Genomic DNA, 27991 nt, shown 5'->3' on the forward strand with positions numbered 1-27991 from the left:
GAATTGAAGTTTTTTCTACGAGCGCTGCGTAGTTTTTCTACGGCAGCTGAACATATTCCACGAGAAGACACGAGATATATTACATTTAAGTAGCTTACTATATTATTGATAACAATTATATATATATATATATATACATACACATGATTATGTATATACATATATATACATATATATATGTATGTATATGTATATTATGATCATGTAAAGGAAAAATGGAAAAAAAAGATTAGTGGATGATGCTGTTTATACTTAGGACGGCGCATATGTTTTCACCTGTGGTTACATATTATGGATTATTACGTGCGAGTAAATAATATAAATTAGAGAATGGAAGAAACATTTGGACAAGAGAGACCATAACGTTGCAAGCACCGTAGGTAGGCCCACTCAATACAGTAAGATTATTGTAAGAAGAATATATTAATAATTATTATAATATGACTGCTCGTTTTATGCTCGGCGCTATACATTTCATTGTCATTATTATATCACCATTTATTAATGATATACATACGAACAAATAAAATGTGTTTATAAATATGAAGCGAACTTTATGTAATCTGTCAACGTTTATTGCGATCTGCTCTCCGAATTAAATTTCTTCAAATCACATTTAAATGATATTATAATATGCATTTGATAAGATCGTGTTGTAATGTAATTAAGAGGCCAAGGTAGTCAATCAATAATTCCACAACTCACAGAATCAGTAATTATTTATTATCTAAACTTCGAAGACGTATGTAACAATAAAGTATTAGGAAGTAACATTTGAATCATTTATCCATGAGGAATTCGTTTCAGACGCGTTATTAATTTGAATTAATAATTCTATATGTTTTATAGATTTCCTTCGGAATTTCTTTTTATTTCGTATTCTGGGGACGTACTATCGGCACGGAGATATGTTTAATATTGCTATGATGACTCAATATCTCGATCGAAAGCCTCGGAATTGCAATGGGGACACGTGAACGTATGTACTACGTTCTCCATATTGCATCTAAATTTTTTTTGTAAGCATCCCCCCTACATGAACATACTAACGAAATAAGTAGCAATTGTGATTAGGTGAAATGTAAACTTGAATATTTTATTATTTATACATGTTCGTCTGACGTATTTGGCGATAAATATTGCTTATTCGCTGTCGAATTACGAAAATCGGAATACACTACGCTCCATTTGTTTTTCGATATGCGTTTCTGCTAATTACTGTACCTTCAACGAATCAACAGTATCAATCGCCAATCATTACGAACTATCAATTTTCAAAATTACTATTAGTTTCAAAAATGGGCTACATCGTTTTATTTATATTACATTAAAATCTCGTTTTTAATTTCGTTTCTGCAATATTTAAGACACATACTTTTTTGTTAGTGACAGCGAGCGCGGTAAACGGCTGCTTAATTTATTTCCAAGAACTACTCTCTTGGAACAACATATAATATTATTTATTTAAAGTAGCGTTTGACTAATTGAATACAGTGATGCTTTTTAAGAGATTTTTTTAAGCCTGGATATTATTTGGAACATACAAATTATATATTATTTTCAATCTCTCTTCTTTTATCTAATCTTCTTGTATCTAAAATAAAAGTTTAAGTATACGTACATAAATAAAGCTGCTAATCAAGTCGTCGATTACCACTGACTTGTCGCATAGAAACGATGCTCGAATTGGTCGTTAAGTTACTTTTACATTGGTACCCATATAACATCGCTACAAAAATAATTTTCTTTGTTCAGCTCATCATTCGATTCTGTACGAAAAGTCACCGGTAACGTTTATGCCTAACGCCTGGAAGGATCTTTAGTTACAAAAATAATAATACTTCATCTTTTATAAACCTTTCCATTTTGAAAAGGGATCCCTCTTCGATTCCCACATATCGAAATTGATGTGCATGACCAAGTACAGTCTAACTCCTCGAGATCGTGCCGATATCGCGCTTGATAGAATGTTGAGACTGGGATTTACGGTTCGGCCATCGAGTTTATATTTTTGTCAGTAGATAGACGGAGTTCTCGGTGTTGCAGAGAAGGATAAAGTAGCACTCAGAGGGCTGTACTGGTTGAAGCTATTGCCATCGACTGCACGCCGGACTTAGAATTCGGACGTCCGGCGTGTGGTTACAGCTACGTGGACGCTGCGAGGCTGATGGACGTTGATTCGGTGACGGCCGATCTCGGCTTCACGTCCAAGGAATCGTACAGTGGAAATTCGCAACAGAATAAGCACTTGAGAAAATTTGGCACCTCAACGTAGATAGCCGGTGGTATCGGTATCAATGGTGACGTTGATCGCTTGTAGTAGCGATACTCCGCGTTACTAAAAATATTTGCAGAACATAAGTAAATCAAACTTCGTACAAAAAAAATGTTAAAAACTTTAAAAAAATTGTTTTTAATTTAAAGTGCCATAGATGTCGTGGTCTATCAAATGTAGGAGCCAAAAATTAAGTTGTATACCTATAATATATGTAAAACACATGTTTTGAATTTCATATTTGAGTCTTTACTGAATATTATTTTGTTTAGGTTTGCGAAAATTCTTAATGCAATACTCACTCTCTATATCTTTCATCCGATGCCTTTTCCAATAATGGCATCCCCGATAGGAATAGAATTATAAGCGTCGTGAAGATTGGAGATGCGATAACAACCCATTCCGCTCCTTCGATAACGTTTAAGGATATTATAAATATCCCCCACCAGACGACGATCTCGCCGAAATAATTTGGGTGTCGAGAGAGCCTCCAAAGTCCTAGAGAGAAACGTTTTGACTTGTAAATACTAATTTATTTTATTGCTATCGAAAGATGATTTCAGTAAAATAAATCCTTAAATAAAAAGGAACATGTAGAGAACCCCTAATATATATACATTTATTTATGAAAATCAGATTGACGAACATTTTTATAACACTTGTTTTATTAATGAAATCTTACAGACAATTAGACTTTTAAGTAAAATTTTATTAACAGTACAAAAAATTTAATGAAACTCCGCAAAAATTTTCGGACGTAAAATCCATCGATTAAAGGTATAAGTAATATAACATCAATGTTATAATTTCACACTCAAGAACGTAACCACAATACTGTGACGTAACTGTTGTGCAACATAAATATGTTATATTGATTTATATTGATTTTGTTAAGTAAAATTATAACATTGGTATTACTCTCTAAATTCTTTAGAGTACCTATAAGAACCTCACTCTGAAGAGTGAAAATTGAGTTAGTTTTGAAAAGGATCTTTTAAAGGTTTCACTCTTTAGAGTGGGATCTAAAAGTTTCAAAGAGTAAATATGTTGCTGTTAATTAGTGTTTACTGGAAGTCAAAGGGTACAGCCTCACCGTCGTTACACCACTTCCCATTGTTCACCGGATCTTGCTTGAAGGCGAACTTTTGCAGATCGGCGTAGGTTTCAGCCAGCAGGCCAACCAAGAAGAGGCCCGTGCCGGCGCTGTCGAGCGTCGTCATCGTTTTCGGCGCGGGCGGTATTTTGTGTCGTGGAGAATTGATTATTATCACAGGCAGGCTGACGACGTACACCCACACAGCCTGCGAATCGGCAACACTCTTCGATATATCACATCCTTGCTAGGAAAATTGAACGGGAGGCATCGCAATCGAAACGAATGTATGCGGTACTCTCTACTTTACCTGAAATGTCCAGAATACGGCGAAGCGGATCACGTTACTGCGACGATCGTCGAATCTCTTATCACGGCCTATTTTGACGATTCTGTATAGGAGGTACGCGGAGAGTCGCACACCCCATAAACATACGAATATGGTCACCATGACCTGCCGACTGTCGTACGTCTACACGGGCAAGAAAAAGACACGCAATTATTTACACCGATGCGCTTGGAACGACTAATAATATAAAATAAGTGTCATAGAAAAAAATTTATAGATATAGGCACAAGTCATCCGTTAATAGACATTAATTATATCTTGTAGTTTTATTTATAGCAACGGTTTCATTGAGAATAAAACTGTCGATGATAAAATCTACAGTGGCAATACGCTGCGTGAATCTCGAGGTGTATTCGAACTTCGAGAAAGAAAATCAATCTAAATTAATGATTTACAAATCTGATCCGCAAGGACCGTAAATGGAATCGTTACCGGAGATCGTTTACGATTGCAATAAAAATTAAGTAATTTTAATATAAAACTTACCAATCAAATATAATAATTAAGATTAGGGACATTAATAGTTATTAAAAGGTATTAATAATAGACGAATTAATTTTAATTTTTTTCTTTCTTTATGTTTACTGATTAAAGAATGAAATCTCACACTTTCAAAAATTGAAAATTAAGCTACTCTTTTTTAAGATTATCTCAATTGTCACTCTTTAGTGAGAATCCACTCTAAAAGAATGTAGAGAGTGAGAATTGTGAATTAAAATAAATCGTACATATACAAATGATTTAATTAATTGGTTCTCCTAGCGTTTCAAAGAAAAAAAATGTGTGAAACAGGAATGACCCGATCTAAGGATTAATATTCAGATTTTATCCGTCAAATATCCTCTTGTTGTCGCATGTGCACGTGAGGAGGTCCAGGTAGCGTGTTAGACAATACCTTGCCCACTTGGCCGAGAAAGAAAGTGAGGAGAGCGAGGATGATGAAGTTGGTGCCGCCGGCGAAGTCCGTCAGCTTGTCCATCTGGAAAGTGGCCGCGATCGTGAAGAAGATCAGCTGCATACCGACGGTCACAATCGCGCTCACGGCGAGATGATCCTCGTCCAAAATGTCGACCGCCATGTCCTCGACGTTAATAGTCTCCGAACGAATTACCTCGGATTCTGAAAAGCGATTTTATTTGTGTCGATGCGTCGAAGAGGATCATTTAGCCCTTTAAGTTTGATCTAAAATTGAACAATGAATATGCCTGCAGCCGAGAAACATCTTGGAAATGAGTTCATAGGATGTTCTTCAGACGTTTTTAGGACGTCCCTTGGAGGAACGATACGGAGTTCTATACTTAGAGTTCTACATATCTGTGATTGTCAGAATCGTTCTCTTGGAATCAACAATTATCATTTAGTGGAGAAAAATACTAAGATAATTAAATAAAAAATTTTTTAATTTTATAATTTATATTTTAAGTATTACACAGTATTAAATAAAAATATATTAATGATATTATACATATAGTATTAAATGATACGTTGACTCTTTAAAAAAGATGAAATTTGCATTAATCTTTAAGCTAGCAGGTAATTAAATTTCTTCGTGAATCCAATATTAATTTAATTATCCTTCTTACGAATAAATTTAAAATACGTAAAAGAATCAAGAGGTATCACAGCAATTTGGATTAAATTAAAAATTAAGAAGAAGCAGCTATTTAGTAATAATTAAAATGCGTCTTTAATTCTCTAAATTATAAAATTTCGCGGGATTTCATGCTATATTCTAAAAAATCGGCATTGAAAGGAAAAAAAGACGGTCGATACCGGATCCTGTGTCCTGGCAAATTAACAAGTTACACGCTCCAGATAAACAAACTGCTCGTACACGTCGACATATAGTAGTTGTATTACGATTTTCCGCAATGCGGAAAACACGGTGCGTCGAGGACGTGTGCCCGTAGCTGTGACACAGAACCAGGGAAATTCGCTAAGAAATTTATGACATGAGAAACACCGTATGCGCATTCTTGGCAGCAATATTTTGAATAATTTGAGAACGTCTCTAACGCGTACAGCTTATGAATTTAGAGTTACCTTCGAAGCTCCCTCCTTCCCTCTTTCTGCGAAATAATCTAACATGCATGCAAGAGGTTCTATCCGCTATCGAGCGAGATGTTGAACAAAACGATGTTGAACGCCTCCGTCTTCAAATATATATAATAACGCTGTCACTGTCTTGCGGGATGATATATCGTTATCGATATGTTGCGGATCTCCGAATTTTTCCACAGCGGTGAGAGAAAGAGAGCATAAGAAAAAAAGAAAGACGGAGGAAATTACCTCTCCCGGGGAGAACCGCATCTCCTCGCGGTGGTTTTCCCAGCGGTGCCGCGCGTCCCGCCCTGACGTCGCTTCGCTGGGCGATCGAGAGAAGTCCAACGTCGCCGCGGCTAAAACGAGGCGCGCACTCCCCGCACGACGATATCACGTGTGTGATGTGAGCAGCCCGCCGTGGGTCGGCGACGCTCGCGAGCCCATCGACGGCGGAGGAGCGCGAGATGCGCGTGTCCGCCCCCTCGCCGCCGCCGCCTCCCCCGTCGGGTGGTCGGAGCGCGGACGAGAATCACCTCCGCGATGGCACAGCACCCCCGTGCCGCACTCCGCTCCCTTCCTCCTGGCGCCGCCTTCAACGCGCACGCCTCTGGAGCGTCTCTCCGCCGAGAGACCAGTGACCACCACCGCCGACCCGTCCCCAGCCTACATTTTCAGGGACATCTGCGCCAGACGAACCGCCGCTTCGACGTGCCTCAATTCCCCCCGCTCTACCTCAACTTTGGAAGGACGCGCTTTTTAATTTTGACTGTTTAAATGAATTGATGTTTATACGCGCTCAAGTATTTTTCTAGATTTTTTTAATTATCTCATGGAATCACAAGATCTTTAGATATAATTGTACTTTTCACGCAGATTTCTGGATACAGGTAAATGAAAGTCTTAGAGCGTTGAAGAGCGTCTTAAAAAAGACTTTACTGTAATATATCGATTTTGTTTTTTTTTTTCCTCGAATCCTACATACTATATATATCTTTAGTATCTCTTCGTTTTTACGGTGTTTCTTTTTATCCTCTAGTTTATTTGATCTCTTATATTAATCTATTTTTTATGATATATATGTATATATTTTTCACTCTCATTTTTATCTCTCTAATCAGAAATGTCTCTCTTTGTTCCCGCTTTCTGTCCTCCTTCTTTACTCTTCATCACTTTTGCTTTTATTTGTTCTTGTCTTCCATGTTATTCTTTTTGTAATTTTTTCCTCGACCTCCATTTATTCTAACGACACACGTTTCATAGACATTTTATTTATTGCGATAATCTCCCTCTTATCTAATTCGTAAGTGTTGCGTGTAATTCGATGCATTGAAAGAATCAATATTAGATGCGCCGGCGCCTCGCTGAAGATGCTCAGGGACGGAATATGCAGAAATCTTCGCAACCGCGAACGCAAGAACATCTTGATTGCATGTTTGCAGAGATATAAAAACTTTAAATAAACTAAACTATGATTCCAATAAATAAACATACGTCAAATTATTATAATATTACAATATTTTAAATGCACGTTTTAACGAGAATTATTATGAATTATTATAAATATTCTGTCCTTTTTATTTCATCTATGCAGAATCTATATTGTGCAAAAAGTGTCCATTAATAATAGCAGTCTGTGATTCTATTACAAGTAAATTATTATAAATTTACTAAACAAAATTATTTTTCAATGTAAACTTATGTAATACAAGATTCTATAAAGAGAAGATTAAGTCTAATCAATCTAAATTTGAATCTCCCTAATTTCAAAAATAACTTCCTAACACATTCTTAAAAAAAAAAGTATACGTTAAGTTCAGCTGAAATTCTAAATATTTTCATAGAGAAAGATAAATATAAGAATGTAAATAAATTGTATTTGCGAAGTTAATACGTGGCTCAGTGTGAGAACGATTTATTCACAATCGGTAGAGATCCTGAATTCGATCCTACTCCCAAAACCCTATGTATTCCTCAATGTTATAAGATTGTCGAGAGTTACAAATGTAAGGAAGCATACAACAGTGAATGATAGATGGCTTTGGGAATCCATACTTCACAGTTCATAAACTTATACATAAACTGATTTGCACAACAGATCAGGGTAAAAATAAGTTACATTTATATTTCAATATTGGATAATCTTACACCCTTAATATTACAAACGCAAACTAAATAATTTCTCTCGAGCGCGCTTTTTCACAATACACGTATAATTGATAAATTATTTAAAAAAAAATAGATTTCCTCTATCGAGGCATAAAAATATGAATGTATTTTTGACCATGTAACAATGTTCATAGTGTTATAATGTGTTTTGTAAGTTTCCTCTCTTTCAATAATGTATTAACAATGATGTATTATATATATTAAAAATCATGTATTAACCTGTTCGAGGCGCCAATATATGATCGCACGATGCTGAGATTTGCATCGCTCGTGTTTCATATCTCTCTCCCAGGTTAATCTTAATGTATCAAGCTTAAATCTAGTTTCTAGTGTACTTGCCCCAGATATGAAGCATGAATACAGACGCGATAAATAAAAGGGACATTACTAGCACTGGCACAGGTCCCCTGCAACAAAACAATTTTAATATTTATTAAAACATTATTAAAACATATCATATAAAAACAAATCAATGTTGTAATAAAGAATTAAAATATCAGTGATGTAGCAATTGACACTATAACAAACAAATGTTCTGAAGCATTTAATTTACTAATTTGAAAAAATGTTTACTAACTGACCAATCAAAAAATCAAAATGTTTATAGCATTACTGTTCTCTCAATCAACTGATCTATACTTACACTTTGATGCCAGGAGAGTCGTCGGTATAGAACCTCCACATGCCACCGGAGCTTGTACCAGTATTCCTGTTCCTGGCGGAGGTGGTTACGGTGGTTTTCCTCTGTCTTACTGTACCACTACCACTTGTTCTTGGCGCTATGGATTTGCTGGGCGATCGTCCGATAGATCCCACGGAGGTAGCACTAGGTGCGGCAGGCTTTTTCCAAGACATAAAAACATGCGTTGTGGTCTCCCTTCTAAATTTAAAAATTATTATTTAAATTAATTTTACTTACCATGATCAAGCTATTCTTGTTGACAATCCAAGAAGATACTAAGAGATTCGTTCAAAAACTCTATTTGCTCTCGAAATGTACCAGATACTCCGACAGTGCTTGCGTTGTACAAATCTTCCGTAAAATACAGATCGTTTACAAGTTGAGTCTCGTGAACAGGACACTCGGAAGACAACTGTCGTTTGCTTCTCTCTTCTTCTGATTCACCTCTTTGTGCGAAAATCGACAGCAACGTGGCAACAAAACGTATACCAACGTACTACTCGTCAGGCGATTCGAACGCGGACTGGTGGTACAACGCAGAGTAGCAGGCGACGTGTCAAGTGTATGCCCTACACGTGGTACGCAACGAACACGTCATCGTCACAGCTACATTTACGTTTGACATCCGCGAATCAGCGATTATATATTGGACAAAATGCTACATATGCCATGGTTGAAAGAAACTGTCGTCAAAACATCTCACGTAATTAAAATTAACGCTTGCTATTCGTCAATTTTAATTCTATTTAACACTGAAACCAGAGTTTTAGAAAAACCTGAGACGGACGTAAGGGCCTTTTTCTTATAACCTCAAAATACTGCCACGCACTATCCTCTGAAGTAAATTACACAACAATATCCACCTTTTTACGGCGCTCCCGAAATAAATCGCTGAAATAACTGAAATCTATCAAACTAATAAAGATTTTAACAATTTTAACGCTTTATTCTCATCAGGAGTGTCGTAAAAAGGTGGATATTGTTATGTGTACTTTGAAGGTTAGAAAATTTGTCGTACGAGAGCGAGCGAGACAGCGAGCGCAGCGATCGTGACGTGCCGGACGTGCGTCTCGCTGTCTCGCTCGCTCTCATGGTACGTAGTTCCCGCAGCTCGAAAATAGACGTTGGTGCCGCTAGTGTAAAGCATTACAGGAAAAAGGCCGCCGTGGCCGCTCTCAGGTTTCTCTCTGGTTAACTGTGATTAACTGAATACAGGTGTCATGTCTGAAACGAAATTGTTATCCGTGAATTGAAAATAATTCGTAACAGTTAATAACGATTTATAACAAAAATGGAATCGGATGATGAGTTGTCTGAAAATGAAGAAGAAATGCTCGTGTATGTAGAGTTTGAAGGGCTTAGTGGTAACGAAACGTTCATTAATAAAAATCTTCAACTGGATATGATTGGAATAGACACTGAACATCCTGTAATGGAAATTAATGGACGGGTATGTTGTATTTTATTGTTTGTAGAATTTAACAAGTGAAAGCCGTATAAGTTATTTAAACTTTTATAGTTCGTCCTTAGAATGCGCTTTTATCGATAAATGCGCACTTTATTTCTAAATTTCTATAGTATATATAATGTGAACTATATGCTAAATATACACAAATATTGTTATAAACGCATTCTTAATGAGCACTCATATTTATTTCTTTTTTAGACCCCAGTTTTTTACTATCTAGTTAACTTGTGTTTAGATCTAACCTCACACTTGATACTTTTGTTTTTCTATCTATTATTAGTCATTAAACTGATGATTTTGTCTAGATAACTTTAACGCTGATTCTATATTGAATTGGTGTCAATAGATCTAAGTCTTCTCGATAAAGTTGACCAATAGCCAACTTTGTACGACTAACACTGATTGACCAACTTCACTGATTAAAATTAAGACTTCCGACTATAGAATCAACTTTAGAGTTATTCTAAAAATTAGTTGAATAATTAACTATTGAAATTGAAACAGCTCAAATAAATTAACAAATTAAAATTAACAATAAACCTCCCAGGTCAAAAATAAATTGAGCAATAATGGTTGTTAAATATATCTATAAATTTATTATAATGATAACATTAATATATGGGAGGTTTCGACTTCACAGAGTCCTCATCAGCCGTAAAAAAACCCCTTAACAGATGAAACCAATTTCCTCTTAAGACATCCGAAATTACTACGACCACACTATATGTCCTAACTGTGCAGATGGTTACACGTTAGTGACTGAATTAATGTTATCATTATAATAAATTTATAGATATATTTAACAACCATTATTGCTCAATTTATTCTTGACCTGGGAGGTTTATTGTTAATTTTAATAATTAACTATAATTAAAAAAATATATTTTACATTATATTACCAATTGGGATGGACATGTACTTGAAATACTTTTGTTGTTAGCAGTTGGAAATAAGTTTAAACGTTCTGCTATCAATATTCAATACTTTCATGTATTCTATTAAAATACAAAATACGAGATATATATAATATATATATATATATATTGCAAAAATGTGTTTCAAATAAAAATGTTTTAATTATATGCTCTTCCAGTCCTCATTATCAAGTTAAAAATTAACTTAATTGTTTTGTACTTTTAGTTTTATGAGGGTACTTATGAAGATGCTGTAGGTACTTATATGTTCTTTGAGAAAGATGACAATCCGAAGGTAGACGATGAGGTATTTGATAAAGTGCCGACTCTAAAATATTTTGCTAAAACAAGAAAGATACTTAAGATGCAGAGAGTGTTCACAAAACCACGAGTTGAGGTCCTTGGTGATGCCGAACACGAAAGTTGTATTCCAGATGAAGAAACATTATCACAAGCTGGTGTGCCTCCAAAATATCAAGAAGAAGGTAATAGAATAAGTTTATTCATTCTGTATGTGTTTTATATTTAACATGAAAACCATCTGTTCTAGCTATGCAGTTTTGGAATAAAGTACGTGATGAGAAACTAGAAGAATTAAGCATGTTTTTGGAAAAACAGAAAATTAGGGAAGAGAAAAAGTCCAAAGGTATCGCATTGGATTCAGAATCTGATGAGGAAAATCCCATCGTACAAAAAACGAAAGAAAAATCAGAAGAAACATGAGAAAGTAAGATGTTTTAAAATTCGAATAAAAAATTTTAATATTTAGAGATTAATATTCTTAGCATGAGAGAGGCTTTTAGATTTGTACATTAATAACATAAAGCTGATTCAATAACATTAATGTTTTAGACATTGAACTATTATATTATAGGAGAAGCATTTATATGTAACTTTATTTATATTATTTGTAATTTAAGAATGTAAATTAAATATTAATTTTGTATTACGTCACTAATTTTGTTTGATTTCTAATAAAAGAAGAATGTTTTATTTTTCAAATTTTGTTGTCACATTTCACAATCAACTCAATTTTAAATACATCATATATATATATATATATATATATATATATATATTATAATTATATATTATAATAAGAAATATTACATGTGTAAAGAAGAACATTATTTGATACTTTTTTATTTCAAACATAGCATAATTAAAAAGAATATCTTACATATCATTTTATTTGTAATTTTTTTCATATATAATCATACGCGTTTTCTATATGAGATAATAGTTATACTGAATTGAACCCAAAAAACATTGATTTTTTTAAATTCTAATAAAAAATAGAAAATAATCTTATTCATCCTTACTTTTTATGTACTTTATAGGTATATCTGTTATAAAAATTCAAACACACGTTTAAAATCTTTTGGATCATTAAAGTTTAATATTTTATATAAGGTAAATGTACCAATTATTGGACAGTTAAGGAATTGCACGATGAAATCATTTATTTAAACTTTAGAAACATTAAAATTTTAGTTTATTACACATGCTTAGTAAGAATAGATGTTTTCTGAAACTAAATCCATTATCAAATATGTTATTTGCGTTTATTATAAATTGTATTTAGTCATAAATATAATATAATTCAAATGTCCTAATTATTGGACAAAAAATGTGACGTGTCTCTGTGTCCACAAAAGTATGACCCAATTTATTGGACAAATAATAAGCAATTTTTTATTATAGAAGAGAATCGCATTTTACTTATCAATCAAGATTGTACAAAAAAATTTATCGAAATTGTAATTAGTGAAGTTTTATATAAAGTTTTATATGTAATATATACAAAATATGTTTTTTAATCATTCAGTAGACAGATACGCTAAGGAATGTCCAATAATTGATACACGCATATGTGTGAATGTCCTAATAAATGGACGATTGTTCATAAACAAGCCGCTTTGCCGTCTTGAACTCGCCCAATGTATCGGTCTTTTGACTATTCAATGATTAGTACAAACATAAAATAGTAGTGCGCTTGTTTATGGACAATCGTCCGTTTATTAGGACATTCACACATATGCGTGTATCAATTATTGGACATTCCTTTTTATTAATTTTAATAAATAATTTGATACTGTATTTAATTAATTTTTTAATCAGAATTACTCATCAATGTATATTTTAAATATACATATTATTCATATAATAAAAAATTAAAATTTAACATAAAAAGTATCATGTTTAATATGAATAAATTATACTTAATTTCTAAATAATATAAAAAATTGCTTAAAAATTTATTTAGAGTAACACATCATCAAAAGCTTAATATTTAAAATTTGTGACAATTTGTCCAACAATTGGGTCATGTCCACGCGCGAAGTGGTACATTTACCTTACAAAGTAATATTTAGATACGCGAATACATCTATTCTATGATAAAACTCTTCATTTACACATCTTTTACGACTTTTATGTAGTACATGCGAATTTGCATTTTACAATTTTAGCGGTTTACAACTCCACTTACAATAAAGCTAATTTGACTATTTTTCAACTTGAAGAAAGAAGTTGAGAAACTTAGTTTCAGTGGTATAATATCGAAAAACATTATATAGTCAAAAATCCATTGAAACTCTGCCTTGAAAAAATTAAGTTTTTTTAATGGCCGGCATTTTTTTTGCAATTATCAGAATTAAAAAATTCAAAATACATTTTAAAGAAGAAAGATAGTACTTTAAGATATATATTTTTTTCAAATTTTCCATGACCTGTTTTTCATCCAATGTTGAAAATAGATAATTTTATTGCCTATATTAAAAAGATATTAAAGGCTTTTATGTACTAGAAATGCAGTGATGACTTTCAACTTTTTTTACGAACAGGTAGCAACATTATTGCATTCGTTTTAGGATTAACTGTAAAAAAATGTTAGTGCAAATTCACATCTGTGTGTTAACAAAGAGGTAATATAACACTGTGAAATCATATACTGCAGAATTCTATGTGTATTCATTATTTTATTTCAGAAACCTGAGTTTTGTTTGATTCTAGAAAAAATGGTACGTCTTTACCACTCGAGGTCACCGGGTAATTCGTCTGGATACTCTCCCGTTAAACAGGCAGTACAGTGACCAATGTAATTACTTTCGCGATTATCCATGCGATACCTGACTGCCTCGACAAGTCCCTCCACTGAAAGGTACGTTAAACTGTCCGCTCCCACGTGTTTGGCTAGTTTTACATTGTCAAGCTTATTCGCGATAAGTTCTTCTCTCGTTGGTATGTTGATGCCCATGTAACACGGATATTTCAGTGGCGGCGAGGCTATTCTGATATGAACCTGTGTATATGTGATATGACGAATATAGTAAATACATATAGACAAGATATTAAGAAAACTTACCTCCTTAGCACCTGCATCCCTTAGCAATTTTATTATTGGACCTATTGTATTTCCTCTCACAATAGAATCATCAATGAGAACTATTTTTTTTCCTTTTACATTCTCAGATAAAGCTCCGAATTTCTTTGCTACTCCGAGCTGCCTCAATCGCGTGCTAGGCTGAATGAATGTTCTACCTACGTATCTATTTTTACACAGCACTTCAGCGAATGGTATCTTAGACTGTAACAAAAAGAAAAAGTATTTAGATGTAAAATGCTCATTCTTATATTTGCTCGGAAGTTATGTTGCTGATTTTATTTGCATTTACTTGTCTGGCGTATCCGTGTGCCGCTGCAGTACCAGATTCTGGAACAGAACTAGCTATATCTGCTTCAATCGGGGATTCCATCGCTAGCACTCGCCCACACTGCATTCGAACGGAATAAACCATTTGGCCTATAATACAAATAAATACATGATTCAACATCTTTCAATTAAACATCTCTCTCTAGCGCGCTCTGTTTATTCTGTGTACTTATTTACGTTATACTTATTTACGTACCTTCAAAAATGCTATCACTCCTGGCAAAGTAGACATATTCGAAAATACAAAATGCCTGGGGTTTCTTATTTGGCCTTTCCACTATCTCTATAGTTTTAATGCCCTCTCTTGTCAGCTCCACAATTTCGCCAGGAAATACTTCGCGAACATATCTTGCGCCGATACTTAAAAATCCACAAGATTCTGACGAAATTACCCAGCCTTCTGCTTCATCGTCATCATCATCAGATTCGTTACTTGCTGCGATTTATGTTATTATTTTGCATTTAGTATTAAAAATTCATTAAAATAGGCATACACTTCTATTAATATTTCAATATGCACCTAAATTGCCAATTGGCACAATCTTTCCTAAACAAAGAGGTCGATTTCCGTAGGGATCTCTCACGCCATAAATTTTGTCCCTCTGCATTATAACTAAGGAGTACGATAACGGTGCCAATTGCATAAGGTGTTTGATACGTGCAGGCCAATCTGGTCCATTGACTTCACCTTCCGGCGGATTCAAACAGAGCGCTTGTGTTATAAGCTCCGAGTCCGAATGCGTTGATAAACCAACGCCTCGACCTAATACCTGAAATATATACGAGATCAAAACGGAATTCAGATTCGCTCGATAAGGATCGTTAATATAAATTCTTCTATATCACCATTTTTCGGAGAGATTCCGTGTTGACTAATTCTCCATTATGTGCAACTGCCAGTGCCCCATGCGCAGTATGTACTACAAATGGTTGACAGTTGACTTCTTCACTGGCTGCACTTGTACTATATCTAGTATGACCAATTCCAAGATTTCCTTTAAGTTTCCTCATAATCTCATCGTTGAAAATGTTATTGATCATCCCCATACCCTTATGAACATGGAATGACTTCGAGCAGACACCCTCGCTTGTTACAATTCCTGCACTTTCTTGTCCCCTATGTTGCAATGCGACTAAACCTGATTGAGTGAAAATAAATTCTTTTGTTTTCTGATTCGTATTTTTTTCTCTTATCGTATATATATTTATATACTTTTTTATTTCAGTTAATTTCTATTACACACACAAAGTGAACTTGCCTAAACAAACAACTTGAGCAACATCAATTTGTGATGGCCAATCGCCTGCAGCAATACATCCGAAAACACCACATTCATGTGTAAGACCAGTAGACCTTTGTCCCCTGGTTTCGCCTTTGCTTCGTGGCTTTGTACATTTTGATTCCTTCATGGAAAGACAAGACATTGCTTCAGCACAATGTTCGCTGTCTTTATCGCGAAACGTTTCCATTGTGATCTGTCACAAATAAAATACGTATAAGTTTAATTAGTAGTACACACTTAAGACAGACAAATTGGACTAAAAATTTTAGAAAAGATTATACAAATACGCTCTTATCATCAATATTTAATTATTATATATAATATTTTTCAGATTGTACAATTAAGTTTTAATAATTCTAATGTAATAAAATTAAAATTTTCTCTGGATTTAAATATATGTATATACTCTTCCATTGATAAGCTTAATATACTATATTTGATATATAAAGATTTCATTCAGATATATATTGGATACAAATTATGTATTGTATATCCTATTAAAATGTCTAAAGAGAGAGTAGATCCTTTCGTAATTCCTCTTTGTGTATTATCTGCATTGCCCTTGTAAACTATTGACCCCCAACGGACTGATAGAATCCACATATCTTACGTTTGTCCAATACTACAACTATGTTTTCTCATTACATTTGCGCAACCTGCATTTCGCAACTGATTTCATCATTTTACAGCGTATTGACATCATAAATGTCATAATATAGAACAGTTATATTTGTGTTTACAACAAATCAATCCTTTTACATCACGCGAGAAATTGCATATTTTTCTGCAATAAGTTAGTTGTCTTTTTTTTTACTTATCTCACATTCTAAGTTTGATTAACTAGTGATTTTCAAAACTAGACAGAAATTGCAAAAACAAACATAAAAGATAACTCATGTAACTTATTTATTAGAAAAGAAAAATAGAAGGAGTTATTTTGTTATAAATATTAATTTTTTGATGAAGTAAGTCAAATGTATACTTTTTTTTCTTATCAAAATCTGTAATGTATAATATTAACTGATATTCTAAGATTTTAACTTAAAATTTTAATCCAGAGGTATTAATGCTCATTACAACTATATATATGTTCTGTTTTTTAATCACTGTTGAAAGAGATGTATAGATTTGTTTTACAATTACTGAGATCAAAAATAAATGTATCATATATTTATCTCTCAAAGAAAATACTTTTCTGTCGCTTAATCATTGAATTTATAGTTGTGTCAATTTATTTAAACTAAAGTAAGAATTAGAATAAAAGAATTTTAAAAAAGAAGTGTGTATGTGTGTGTGTATGTGTGAAGAGAAAGAGAGAGAGAGAGAGAGAGAGAGAGAGAGAGAGTAAAATCGAACAGCTAAATGAAAATATTTTCCTCTGTGCATATAAAATAATTATTGTCCGCAACTATTGTCAATATATTGTACTTATCATGAATCAGTTAAGAAATTGCTGAACAAATTAAAAATGATATTTGATATGTACGAAGCATGAAATCAAGCAGAGTAAAGGACCGCAATAAAAAAATATTCAAACGCAATAATTTTTTACACGAGGCGATTTCGATTAATTTAATCAAACTCTCGAATTACTTAAGATAAAATCTCTAATTTCTTATTTTTAAGTTTATTTTAAGTTTAATTAAACAAAAATTTATAATAATTCTAAGAAATAATTCAATTCTATTCACATATTAATAAGACATGATTATAAAATAAAATGCAAACGTTGCTTAATGAATTAAATTGAAACTTTATGAATGGTAATTAATGATTTTAAGTTAATTCAAGTTTGATTGAAGTTAACTCATATATTTTTCTCATTCTGAAAGCTCGCGTTACTTCAGTAAAAAAATAAGATTTTCTTGCGTATTGAAAAAAGTCATACTCAATGAATAGTGTACGGCCTGTTTTCTATGCCTGAACTAGTTTACACTTTTGGAACTTAAAGTGAAATAGGTATACACATACGTTTGACGAAAACAAAAAAGAATTCTAGTGTAGTTTAGTGTAGACAAAAAATAGATTTAGTATATATATATGTAATCCATTATTTCATTATTCATAAAACTGAAAAATAATAAAAATCAAGCATAAATTTCTTTCTTGTCTATCAAGAACAAATTACACTAGAAAAAATGTTTTGTCCTATAAACTAAAATGTTTTGTGACAATTTTTTTTTTCAAATATATGGAATAAAACTGTAATGTGAATTAAATTATTTAGTTAATATAAACAAATATTTTTGTTATTTACAAAATAAAAAATTGCAAAAGTAACTAAATTTTTTGTTATATAAACAAAATATTTGGTCGCTGTTAAAAAATAAACTCCACTAAAATGATTTTACTGAAGGCACTAAATTTTTTCCTAGTTTACAAATATAAAGATACATATACCTTAAAGAATAATAAGTTTTTTTATCAAATCAACTTATATTTTCATATTTGTATACAAGTTCACATTGTGAATCAGACTCGTGTGATCTCAATGGATTAACACTGTTAACAGCATGACACGAAATAATGTAATGAAGCTAAAGATTAGCCAAGTTCGCGACGGATGCTCCAGATGAAGGATTGCATTCCGTCGCACATTGGACACACGATTGGCCTTCTTCCCTATCCGTGGGTCTTCACTTTGCGATTTCACGAACATCACAAAAAGATAACTACAAGTTTGACTTTTCGAATTATGAAATAATGAAAACGCACGCGAATAAGTAATGCGCGAGTCACGCTTGGTTCGCGAGGATCCGTGAAGATCCACGGATGTATGAGGAAGCGATGCACGTACCTCACGTGTGTCGAGTGCGTGCAGAGACGCACCGAGAAACCTTCTCGTGCTTCTCGTCCCGCTTTGGGAACACGTCTGGTTCATATGAAACGTGTGCTTCGCATTCCGAACTACAAACCACAAATTGGAGCGAAGGGGATACCTCGTAGCAGCCAATGGAAAAGCTCACTGCCAGTCGGAGGGGCTCGGTCCCGCAACCATTATCTCTTCCTTCTCGAAGAAGAGGGACGATACGGGAGGATGCGTGTGCAAGTCGATTCAAGAGACGAATGGACCATCTCTTAGAGAGATAATATCTCTTTCTCTTTCTTTCGTTTTTTTTTCTTTTTCTATCTCTCATCTACAACGACAGGCATCGGAAGAATTGACATGGATCACGCTAAAACTAGGATCGATCAAGGGCAGAGCACTTAAAGATGTTTTGCTATTAACTGTACAATATCAGCTAAAAATATCGGTTAAACATCGGTTAGCTAATATCAGCTAATTAATTGACAAATTTTTGTCATAAATATACCCGGAAACCAATTGTAAAAAACGAAACAAATGATTTAAAATTTATAATAATTTTCTGCAGCAATCAAATAACCACATTTTATAGTTTTAAATAAATAACTTTTAAACGAGTAGATAGATTCAAATAAACTTTCGCACGAATCTATTAAAGTTTTAGTATATATAAAAAATTAAATTTAATTTGTAATGTTATGATCTTATCAATTTGCAAATAATTACTACAAAACACGAATTATTATTAGAATCGAAACTAACAAAAAAATAACTTTTAAATAAAGAAAAGTAAGAGAATTACGTCCAAATTTTACATACTTACTAATAACGTAATAATTGAGTTTAATCAAAAGTAATTATATAAATAATTTAAAATTGCAAGTAAACCGTAATTAAGCTCCACAAATTAATCAAAACAGAAACAATATGAACTGTTACGGTTATTGATGCCTATGCCTATAACTTTAATCGTATGTAATATTAAGCAATCTATAGAATTTTTATATTTTTATTTTGAGATATAATACTTACATCCAAACTAACGATGTTTACGTCATTTGCCGTGTGATTATAGAAATTAACAGCGTTCCACCGCTGATAACACATTAGCATGACCTTGAATAAACGTGTAATTGTGACATAAACCTGTTTGAATTTTGTGAAGTTCCGAAGGTAGCCTCACAATGATTTCTTTGTCCTTGTGACAATCGACGAGATTTCGACGCTCTCAAACGATTAGTCATCATTGATGTCACGGTCCAATTTTATTGATTTTGACGATTGAAATTTAAGGAATTATTTCTATTATGTAATGTATGTCGTAATTCCATACACGTTAAACTTAACACTCGTCGCGATACACTATCGACGTATACCTGACTTGGATGAAAAAAAAATTTATAATTTTGTGTGTGTGTGTGTGTGTGTATATATATATATATATATTATATTAAATTATTTAAAAGGAAAAAAATTGTAAGCCGCGGTTATCAGCATAAAATTAATATAATAAATCATCTATTTTAAACTCATAACGTTCGAACTCTTCGATATTTTTAACTCAGGATTTTCAATCTATAATGACAGTCAACGTTTTATCTTTCGACCTTACATCTTGAGTATCTTTAATTTGCATGTTCAATTTAATTATTTAATGGAAGAGAATTCAAATCATAACTATTTTTGTTTTTCCATTGTAATTATTTATTTTGAAACGCAGAGAAGAGGATTCGAACCTAGGGTCAAGACGTTTATGAATTTTATATCCAAATTGATTTATTTTATTAATTATAGATATCAATAACCGCGACAGCTCACATTGGTAATTTGTTTCCTTTTCGATTTGTTTCTCGAGCTCTACATGTTTAATTGTAATTTTAAATTATTTATAAATTACTTTTGATTAAATTTAATTAAAAGTAAATTTTCAATTAGAGAAATTATAATTAATATTAAAATTATAATTATTAATATAATAATCATAATTATTTTCATAATTATTTGCAATTTATAATTAACAAGAAACTAATTCTGGCTTCTATATATTAAATTTGAAAAAGCAAGGAAAATTTTTTTCTCTTATCATATGTCAAAATAATTACTTTGACATACGATAAGAAAAAAAATATAACGATAAGATAATATTTAAATAACTATTTCATATCCTGTCATCTCTGTGTTGAACAAATAGCTAGATAAAATATTTTTTAAATCTTTTAATTATCTCTTTATTAACAAATGAATGTATAATTTAATTTATATATGTATTCTATATTTCTAATACAGAGGAGTATTGTAACAATTAATCTAAATCTCAGTTATCTATCAATCCACAGAGAACTTCTAGAATGTGTTTCGGATCTACTGGAAATTTACTGGACAGAGAATGCACGAGTTATAACACGCAAGAGTAAATAACTTATTTTGACATGTGTAGCAAGAAAAATATTATTTGTATCATTTTTCGTTGTCGATATCACGTTGTCGCAACGACAGAGCTTCAGAGAAACTCCGAGCCAATCGGAAGTTAAGCAGACGAAGATCGTAGTGGGGATTGCTAAAGAAATGTATGTGAAATCAAGCGACTTACATTCATTCCAATAGTAGACGTTAGAGTGGCTGGTAAGATGGCTGGTAAGTCCGATAGAGAACGTTAAAAGCATTAATTTAGTTGAACAAGTGTTTTCCGCTTATGTTCAGTAGAAGCATGATATTAAGGGATTACACAACCTTGGAGGTTTCAAAAAATTCGAATCTTTTTTGTCTTAAATGACAGTTTATGATCTTAAAAATAAGGTTCTAATAGTTAAAATTAAAAATTTATATTTTTTTATGAAGTTTCGAGTCAGTTTAGTGAAGCATGTCTGTAGTACCGACGAGAGGTTCGGAGCAATTCGGAATACCTGAACTTGTAAATTAGGTCTATAACTAACAGCTTCGATTTTTACATGTAAGTGGCAGTAAGGTTTTCTTAAGTCTTTTTGAAATCATACGTTACACAGGTAACATCAGAATAGCTGTTTATACGCTGCTGCTTTAGACCGTGTTTAGACTCTATAAAGTAATAGATTTTCTACACAGTAATAGATTTTCGCGTTTACTTTATCATGTTAAGCGTTGTATATTCTACAAAAAAAGGCTCTAAAACTGGTACCACACGAGCGAGCAAGTCCAGAATTTCAAATAAACGACCGTTGAACCGATTTTCTCTGAAAAAAGACATCGAGAATGTGAGTACATCTGCCAAAAAACTTAAAATGTGTGAAGGTGAATATGAAATTCATATAGACAGATCGTTTGGATATCATTTGGATTCGATTCGATTTAAAAAAAAATTCCCAAAGTTACCTATGATTTTTAGGCAGTCAAGGTGAAGTAACCCCTTAATCATAGACGCGAATCTCGTGACGTTTATGTCTGAATAATTCGGAGTAATCTGAAAGAAAACATGAAGAAGTAAATGGGTTTTGCCAAAGCAACAGGTGGTCTATCGACCATCGCATTATCATGCACTTATACACCGGCCGGTGTTTTATGCAAGTGCCTTAATATATCTGTGTTTTGCAGTTTATATCACAAATAATATTATTAAAACTTAATTTTGACTATGTAGTCTGAAAAATTAATAAATGGTCATTTGTATGACAATAAAACAGTATGAAAAGAAAACAATACATTTACATACAAATTTCGGAACATTCTCTTAAAGGAGGGGAAACATTATCAACTTGTTTTCTGTATTTGTTATAAAATAAAGAAATTTGTTTTCGCACCAATCAATATTGAGAGATAATTTTCTCTCTTCTGTTTTTTGTAGATTATAAACTTGGGAAAGTCATTAACGAAGGAAAGACAAAAAAGGTTTATGAACTTCTGAATGATCCTACGTTATGTTTGCTGGAAAGCAAAGATCGCATTACCGCTGGTGACGGCGTAAAGTCTCATGCATTAGAAGGCAAAGCAACGATTAGCACATCTACCACCATAAAGGTCTTCGGATTGCTTAATCAAGCTGGTATACAAACAGCTTACGTCAAATCCGCCGGTCCAAAGTCTTTCATAGCGAAGAAATGTGATATGATACCAATTGAATGGGTTACTAGAAGGCAGGCAACTGGTAGCTTTCTAAAAAGACATCCCGGTACGTGTCTGAACCTAATATATTTTCCTCAGCATTAATAGAGCTGAAGAAAATGTTATCACAATACTATTCATGTATAATTATTTCAGGGGTACCTGAGGGCTACAGATTCAATCCGCCTCTGCAGGAGACGTTCTTTAAGGATGATGCTAATCATGATCCACAATGGTCTGACCAGCAAATTATTTCCGCAGACTTCCAAATGGGCGGTAGAAAGATAACGAAGGACGAAGTAGATATTATGAAACGCACTACTGTTGTCATTTTTGAGATTCTTGAGAGAGCTTGGGCAGTGCGTAATAGCTCGCTGATAGATATGAAAATAGAATTCGGTGTGGACTCGAAGGGAGAGATTTTGTTAGCTGATATTATTGACAGCGATTCCTGGAGACTTTGGCCTTCTGGAGATAAGAAACAGATGAAAGATAAACAAGTAAGATTTTCTTATTCAATAGTTGATATTTTCGTCAATATCATAGAAATTTATTATATCTGTTTAGGTATACAGGGATCTTTCCAATGTAACACAACAGAATTTGGAGACTGTAAAGTGTAATTTTAAATGGGTAGAAGAACAGTTGGATTATGTTATTGAAGCACCCACTCCATTGGTTATTATACTTATGGGTTCACCATCCGACGAGGGACATTGCCGAGAAATTGCAAAGCATGCTACAGCATTAGGCCTAAAACCCCAACTCCGAGTCTGCAGTGCTCATAAGGGTACTGAGGAAACTCTAAATATTCTTGCCGAATATGAAGGCAGCGAAAACGTACGTTTGCAATTTCACAGTTTAATAGTTAATGAACTTTTAATAGATTAAGTAAAATATTAGATTTCGTCGAATATTACTTATTACTGAATCATTGTCAAAATTACGAAAATGCTTATATATGATTAATAATTATTAATAATTTATAATCATTGAAATGTTATAAGAGATCCAAGTCATTTGAATATTTTTTTAATTACACAATGTCGATAATAACAGCAACTTGCAGCAATACGATATTGTGCAATTTTATCGTGATATTTATTGTTACGACATTGGTCACTAATTCATGATATCAAACGTGCTAGCAAAGGATAACTGTATCAACAACTTATACTGACCCGTCGAAACGATCTGCGTTATCCTGTTATGTCTTAACCACCAAACTCGTTACGATAAAGAAAATGATAGTTATAAAAAGATTATTTATTTCCATTTATCACACGCTTCTTATTTCTTTTTTTGTAGGTGGTACTGATAGCGGTAGCCGGTCGCAGCAATGGTTTGGGTCCAGTACTCTCCGGCAATACGGTCTTGCCTGTCATAAATTGCCCACCTTTGAAATCGGACAACATTGAACGAAGCGTGTGGTCCTCGCTTGACGTTCCTTCAGGTATTCTATCTAATTTATATTCATAATTGAATTTGTCTTCTAAAATATAATAATTAAATTATATTTACAGGCCTTGGGTGTACGACAGTCGTGCATCCTGAAGCAGCTGCACTCGCGGCGGCGCAAATCCATGCGATGCAGAATCACTTGGTTTGGGCTCGTTTACGAGCGAAGCAACTCTCCAACTTTATAAATTTAAAACGAACCGATGTTGAATTACGGAAGTTGTAAGCAGTGTTCCGGCTAAACAATAAATAGCAATCCATTGCTTTTTCCAGAATCTCATGGATTATATTACATATAATAGATTATATACATTGTAATACGATCGTGAAAAGAATTGTGCATTTTTTTACACACATTTTAGTGTATTAGTTCATTTTGAATACTACTTTTGCTAAAGTATTTTGTAGAAAGCGATTGTTCTTTATTTTTATTTACGTATTTGTTGCCCATCCATGTAGATCGAAATGAAATGCTCGTCTTATTAAAGTAACAGTGTGACTGTGCCATAGATTGTGATACGACCTGAATTTTATTGTATCAATGATCACGTTAGCTCTTTTCATATATACTTTACTGTTATTGATTCTAGTAATACTTTACTGGTTTCAAGTATGCAATATTCATCTATTTTCATTTAAACAAATTTTTGAATAATGTAAGTTTTCTTGATATAAATTTATATATATAATAAAATGTATGTTATTGTATGTAAAAAAAAATAAAAGAAATGCCAACTATATTGAAGGTCTCTATGTATTATACAATTATATTAGTTTGAATTGTCCTCATTGAATAAAATAATATATAATTATATAATGCACAGACATATGTGTATATAGAGCCATTTGTACAAAGCAATTTTTTTATGACATATTTATCTACGAGATAAATACTTCACAGTAAGTAAAAGTTGGGTTTGGAAGAATATAAAAAATTCAATTATTTTATATACGTATAAAAAATATATCTAAAGTGCATATGAAAGCGAAACCCCAAGACTTACTTTCATATACAATAAATGCTTACGCAATTGTCCGCATATTTACACGCATATACTCTTTTATATACATGTAAGTAAAAAACAGAAACATATCGTTTTACAATGTATTCTGCGTACTTGTATATTAATCACTATTAAATGTCCTTGACTTTTAGCTTGCTAAAGCTTCAATTTCCGCTATCTCCTTCGGACAGTCTTTCGTTAAGATTTCTGGACCATTTTCTGTTATTAAAATATCATCCTCTATACGTATACCTAAACCATGGAAGTGTGACGGTGCATAAGGAGTCTCCGGATTTATGTAAACGCCTAATGTAATGAAAAGAAACATACATTAATTTATATTAATTTACAAATAGTTCTTTAAAACAAATATAAAGCATTCAAGTAGTACCAGGTTCCATTGTTATTATCATTCCAGGCTGTATCCTTACGCTTCTGGATATTTTTCCCGTGTCGTGCACATCCATTCCAAGATAATGACTGACATGGTGCGGACAGTACGCGTATGCGGCCGTTAATAATTTACTTTCGTCTATGTTCTTCGGTATTATGTTAATTTCTTGCAATCGTTCTCCTAGAAGGAAACACATATGACGGAATACGTTGTCCAACGATGGCATTTCCTTCAGACTCTTTACCAAATTTTTTTGCACATCAAGTACTATTTCGTAAAGAACTTTTTGTTCTGGCGTAAATTTTCCACTAATTGGCCACGTCCGCGTTATATCGGATGAATATCCGTGATACTCGCAACCTGCAAGTGGACAGAAAGATGAACGGTGCAAAAACTTCAGCTAAAAAGAACAGGCCTATAGTTCTACACATCTCTGTACAAACCTGCATCCATTAAAACTAAATCACCGCTTTGTATAATTTGATTATTAGTGATGTAATGTATTACGTTTGCATTCCTGCCCGCTGCTACGACCGGAGGATACGCCAAGTATTTCGCTCCGCGCATACGACATTCATAATCTACAGTGGCGAATAACTGATGCTCGCTCATTCCCGGCTTTGAAGATTGGATTGTTTTTACAATAGCATCAGAGGCAATTCTGCAGCTCTCCCGCATTAAATCGATTTCGCAGGCGCTCTTGATCAAGCGAATTTGATGAAACAATATCTTGGGGGAAGCAAATATTTGATTGTCTGTCAATTTAATCAATTGACACAGCTTCTTATGCAAGATCGGTTGAACAACATCCGCATGATCATACCATACAATGCTGCCTTTGTCCTCTTGTATAAGTGATGTCAGGAACTGTTCGAATTCTGTAACTGGCAAAGCGTAATCTGTGCCAAACACTCCTGTCGCCATTTCAACGCCGGTTCTTGGGCCATCCCATAATTCTGAATGTTTGTCTCTCGCTCTCACAAATAAGGTGTAAGATGATTTATCCTCCATGCACGTAAGTACTAGAATACTATCAGGCTCCTGACAGCCAGAGAAGTACAGGAAGTCTGTATTTTGCCGAAAAACATATGGTATCTTATCAGACATGTAAACCTTGGACGATGCAGGTATAACGACTATTTGCTGCCTCCGTATATTTTTGGCATTTGCCATTAACGTGACACACTCCACTAATTTAGAACGTCTTCTCTTAAGTTCCTGAAGTGATATACCTGGCAGCACCTCGCCATGCTTTATTAAGTGTGGGTGTGTTGTTGACGTTGGTTGTCCGCATGCGTGTGGATAAGCACCTCGTGTATATTCTGTCTTCGTTAGATTGCTTTTAAGTGTTGTTTTCGTTGAGAAGTATGCCAGCAATTGACAACCTAAAATTATATCAACAATTAACTACTACTCCACGCTCAATTTTTCTAACATATTATAGAATATTAAACTTTGACTTAGCAATGATTTTCTTTCAAATTGAAATGTTACTGGCATAAATGAGTTTCTCACCAAATTTATTTGGATTGTATCTAAGCGAATATTTTATGCCACTGAACATATTTCAAATATTTTTGGTAGCCAGACGCTTGTTGTGGATTTTTATTTTGTACCTTGTTCACTTCGAACAGCGTAATATAATATTTTGCGACATTCAATGTAGAATTTAACCTATAAAATTTTGGCCAAACGCAATGGGTATATTAAAGCCCGTCTGACATGCTCTGATGGTCTGACTCGCAGTTCGCAACAGCGCACAGCTGATATGGAAATCAATCATATATTTAACTATGAAAGCTGTCATATCGTTTTAAATGCGATGAGAGAGAGAGAGAGATATTTCTGTGGTACATACATTTTTTTAATTCTAATCTATAAGATAGAATTCTAAAACTGATTATTCATATAAGTAGATTAATTTTTTTATATAGGTATACATTTTAAAACATAGCTAATTTTTGCAAGTTTATAATAGAACTGAAAGACAAAAGAAGGCTGTTTGCATTATGTTGTTCACATCCACATTAAAGAGGACTCAATGGTCGGTATTCATAGTCAGTTCTTATTTGAAGACTGTCTTAAGTAATGTCTTAAGATGTTAAAGCGGCTCTCTGATTGGTTCGTAAAGCGGGGAGCACAGACTTTTGCATAACGCATAAACCATATATATAAAGAATTTGATTGGTCCATTGACTCATGCATAAGAAAATGGACCAATGAAATTCCTTATGCACATGCTTTATGCGTTATGCAAAAGTCTATGC

General features: G+C 33.3%; 6 protein-coding genes and 1 long non-coding RNA gene across 9 annotated transcripts; 2 read left to right on the plus strand and 5 right to left on the minus strand.

Moving 5' to 3' along the window:
• Nucleotides 1-658: 658 nt before the first annotated feature.
• On the minus strand, nucleotides 659-6174 carry LOC108773850 (uncharacterized). Its single transcript, XM_018539798.1, has 6 exons — nucleotides 6007-6174; nucleotides 4613-4836; nucleotides 3679-3840; nucleotides 3369-3576; nucleotides 2578-2773; nucleotides 659-2338 (listed from the first exon to the last, which is right to left on the minus strand). The coding sequence occupies exons 2-6, from the start codon at nucleotides 4793-4795 to the stop codon at nucleotides 2146-2148; spliced, it is 942 nt and encodes a 313-aa protein (XP_018395300.1). The 5' UTR covers nucleotides 4796-4836; nucleotides 6007-6174; the 3' UTR covers nucleotides 659-2145.
• Nucleotides 6175-8206: 2032 nt separating this feature from the next.
• On the minus strand, nucleotides 8207-9258 carry Sec61beta (Sec61 translocon subunit beta). Its single transcript, XM_018539766.1, has 3 exons — nucleotides 8846-9258; nucleotides 8570-8766; nucleotides 8207-8333 (listed from the first exon to the last, which is right to left on the minus strand). The coding sequence occupies exons 1-3, from the start codon at nucleotides 8846-8848 to the stop codon at nucleotides 8246-8248; spliced, it is 288 nt and encodes a 95-aa protein (XP_018395268.1). The 5' UTR covers nucleotides 8849-9258; the 3' UTR covers nucleotides 8207-8245.
• A 578-nt stretch (nucleotides 9259-9836) lies between these two features.
• LOC108773813 (general transcription factor 3C polypeptide 6) lies at nucleotides 9837-14082 on the plus strand. The gene is made up of 4 exons (XM_018539747.1): nucleotides 9837-10058; nucleotides 11217-11475; nucleotides 11541-11717; nucleotides 14006-14082. The coding sequence occupies exons 1-3, from the start codon at nucleotides 9900-9902 to the stop codon at nucleotides 11711-11713; spliced, it is 591 nt and encodes a 196-aa protein (XP_018395249.1). The 5' UTR covers nucleotides 9837-9899; the 3' UTR covers nucleotides 11714-11717; nucleotides 14006-14082.
• Nucleotides 13876-20057, minus strand: LOC108773812 (amidophosphoribosyltransferase). The gene is made up of 9 exons (XM_018539746.1): nucleotides 19827-20057; nucleotides 18786-19125; nucleotides 15965-16181; nucleotides 15552-15844; nucleotides 15226-15475; nucleotides 14902-15141; nucleotides 14668-14795; nucleotides 14358-14579; nucleotides 13876-14294 (listed from the first exon to the last, which is right to left on the minus strand). The coding sequence occupies exons 2-9, from the start codon at nucleotides 18867-18869 to the stop codon at nucleotides 14022-14024; spliced, it is 1707 nt and encodes a 568-aa protein (XP_018395248.1). The 5' UTR covers nucleotides 18870-19125; nucleotides 19827-20057; the 3' UTR covers nucleotides 13876-14021.
• A 1351-nt stretch (nucleotides 20058-21408) lies between these two features.
• On the plus strand, nucleotides 21409-24985 carry Paics (PAICS bifunctional enzyme). The gene is made up of 6 exons (XM_018539797.1): nucleotides 21409-21428; nucleotides 22612-22935; nucleotides 23025-23368; nucleotides 23436-23708; nucleotides 24177-24321; nucleotides 24392-24985. The coding sequence occupies exons 1-6, from the start codon at nucleotides 21422-21424 to the stop codon at nucleotides 24550-24552; spliced, it is 1254 nt and encodes a 417-aa protein (XP_018395299.1). The 5' UTR covers nucleotides 21409-21421; the 3' UTR covers nucleotides 24553-24985.
• LOC108773849 (uncharacterized) lies at nucleotides 22143-24166 on the minus strand. Its single transcript, XR_001940705.1, has 2 exons — nucleotides 24050-24166; nucleotides 22143-22230 (listed from the first exon to the last, which is right to left on the minus strand). It is a non-coding gene; the product is annotated as an uncharacterized LOC108773849 (long non-coding RNA).
• Nucleotides 24494-27610, minus strand: LOC108773847 (probable Xaa-Pro aminopeptidase 3). Of its 3 annotated transcripts, none has more exons than XM_018539795.1 (6): nucleotides 27583-27610; nucleotides 27240-27487; nucleotides 26168-27109; nucleotides 25722-26084; nucleotides 25445-25636; nucleotides 24494-24564 (listed from the first exon to the last, which is right to left on the minus strand). In XM_018539795.1, the coding sequence occupies exons 2-5, from the start codon at nucleotides 27286-27288 to the stop codon at nucleotides 25479-25481; spliced, it is 1512 nt and encodes a 503-aa protein (XP_018395297.1). In that variant the 5' UTR covers nucleotides 27289-27487; nucleotides 27583-27610; the 3' UTR covers nucleotides 24494-24564; nucleotides 25445-25478. The 3 variants fall into 3 exon arrangements, with proteins under 3 accessions (XP_018395297.1, XP_018395298.1, XP_018395296.1); XM_018539796.1 differs by having other exon boundaries at nucleotides 24510-24564; nucleotides 25460-25636; XM_018539794.1 differs by lacking the exon at nucleotides 24494-24564 and having other exon boundaries at nucleotides 25245-25636.
• Nucleotides 27611-27991: the final 381 nt, after the last annotated feature.

This window comes from Cyphomyrmex costatus, unplaced genomic scaffold, assembly GCF_001594065.2.
Source record: "Cyphomyrmex costatus isolate MS0001 unplaced genomic scaffold, Ccosl1.0 scaffold222, whole genome shotgun sequence".
In the NCBI taxonomy this organism is placed as follows: domain Eukaryota; kingdom Metazoa; phylum Arthropoda; class Insecta; order Hymenoptera; family Formicidae; genus Cyphomyrmex; species Cyphomyrmex costatus.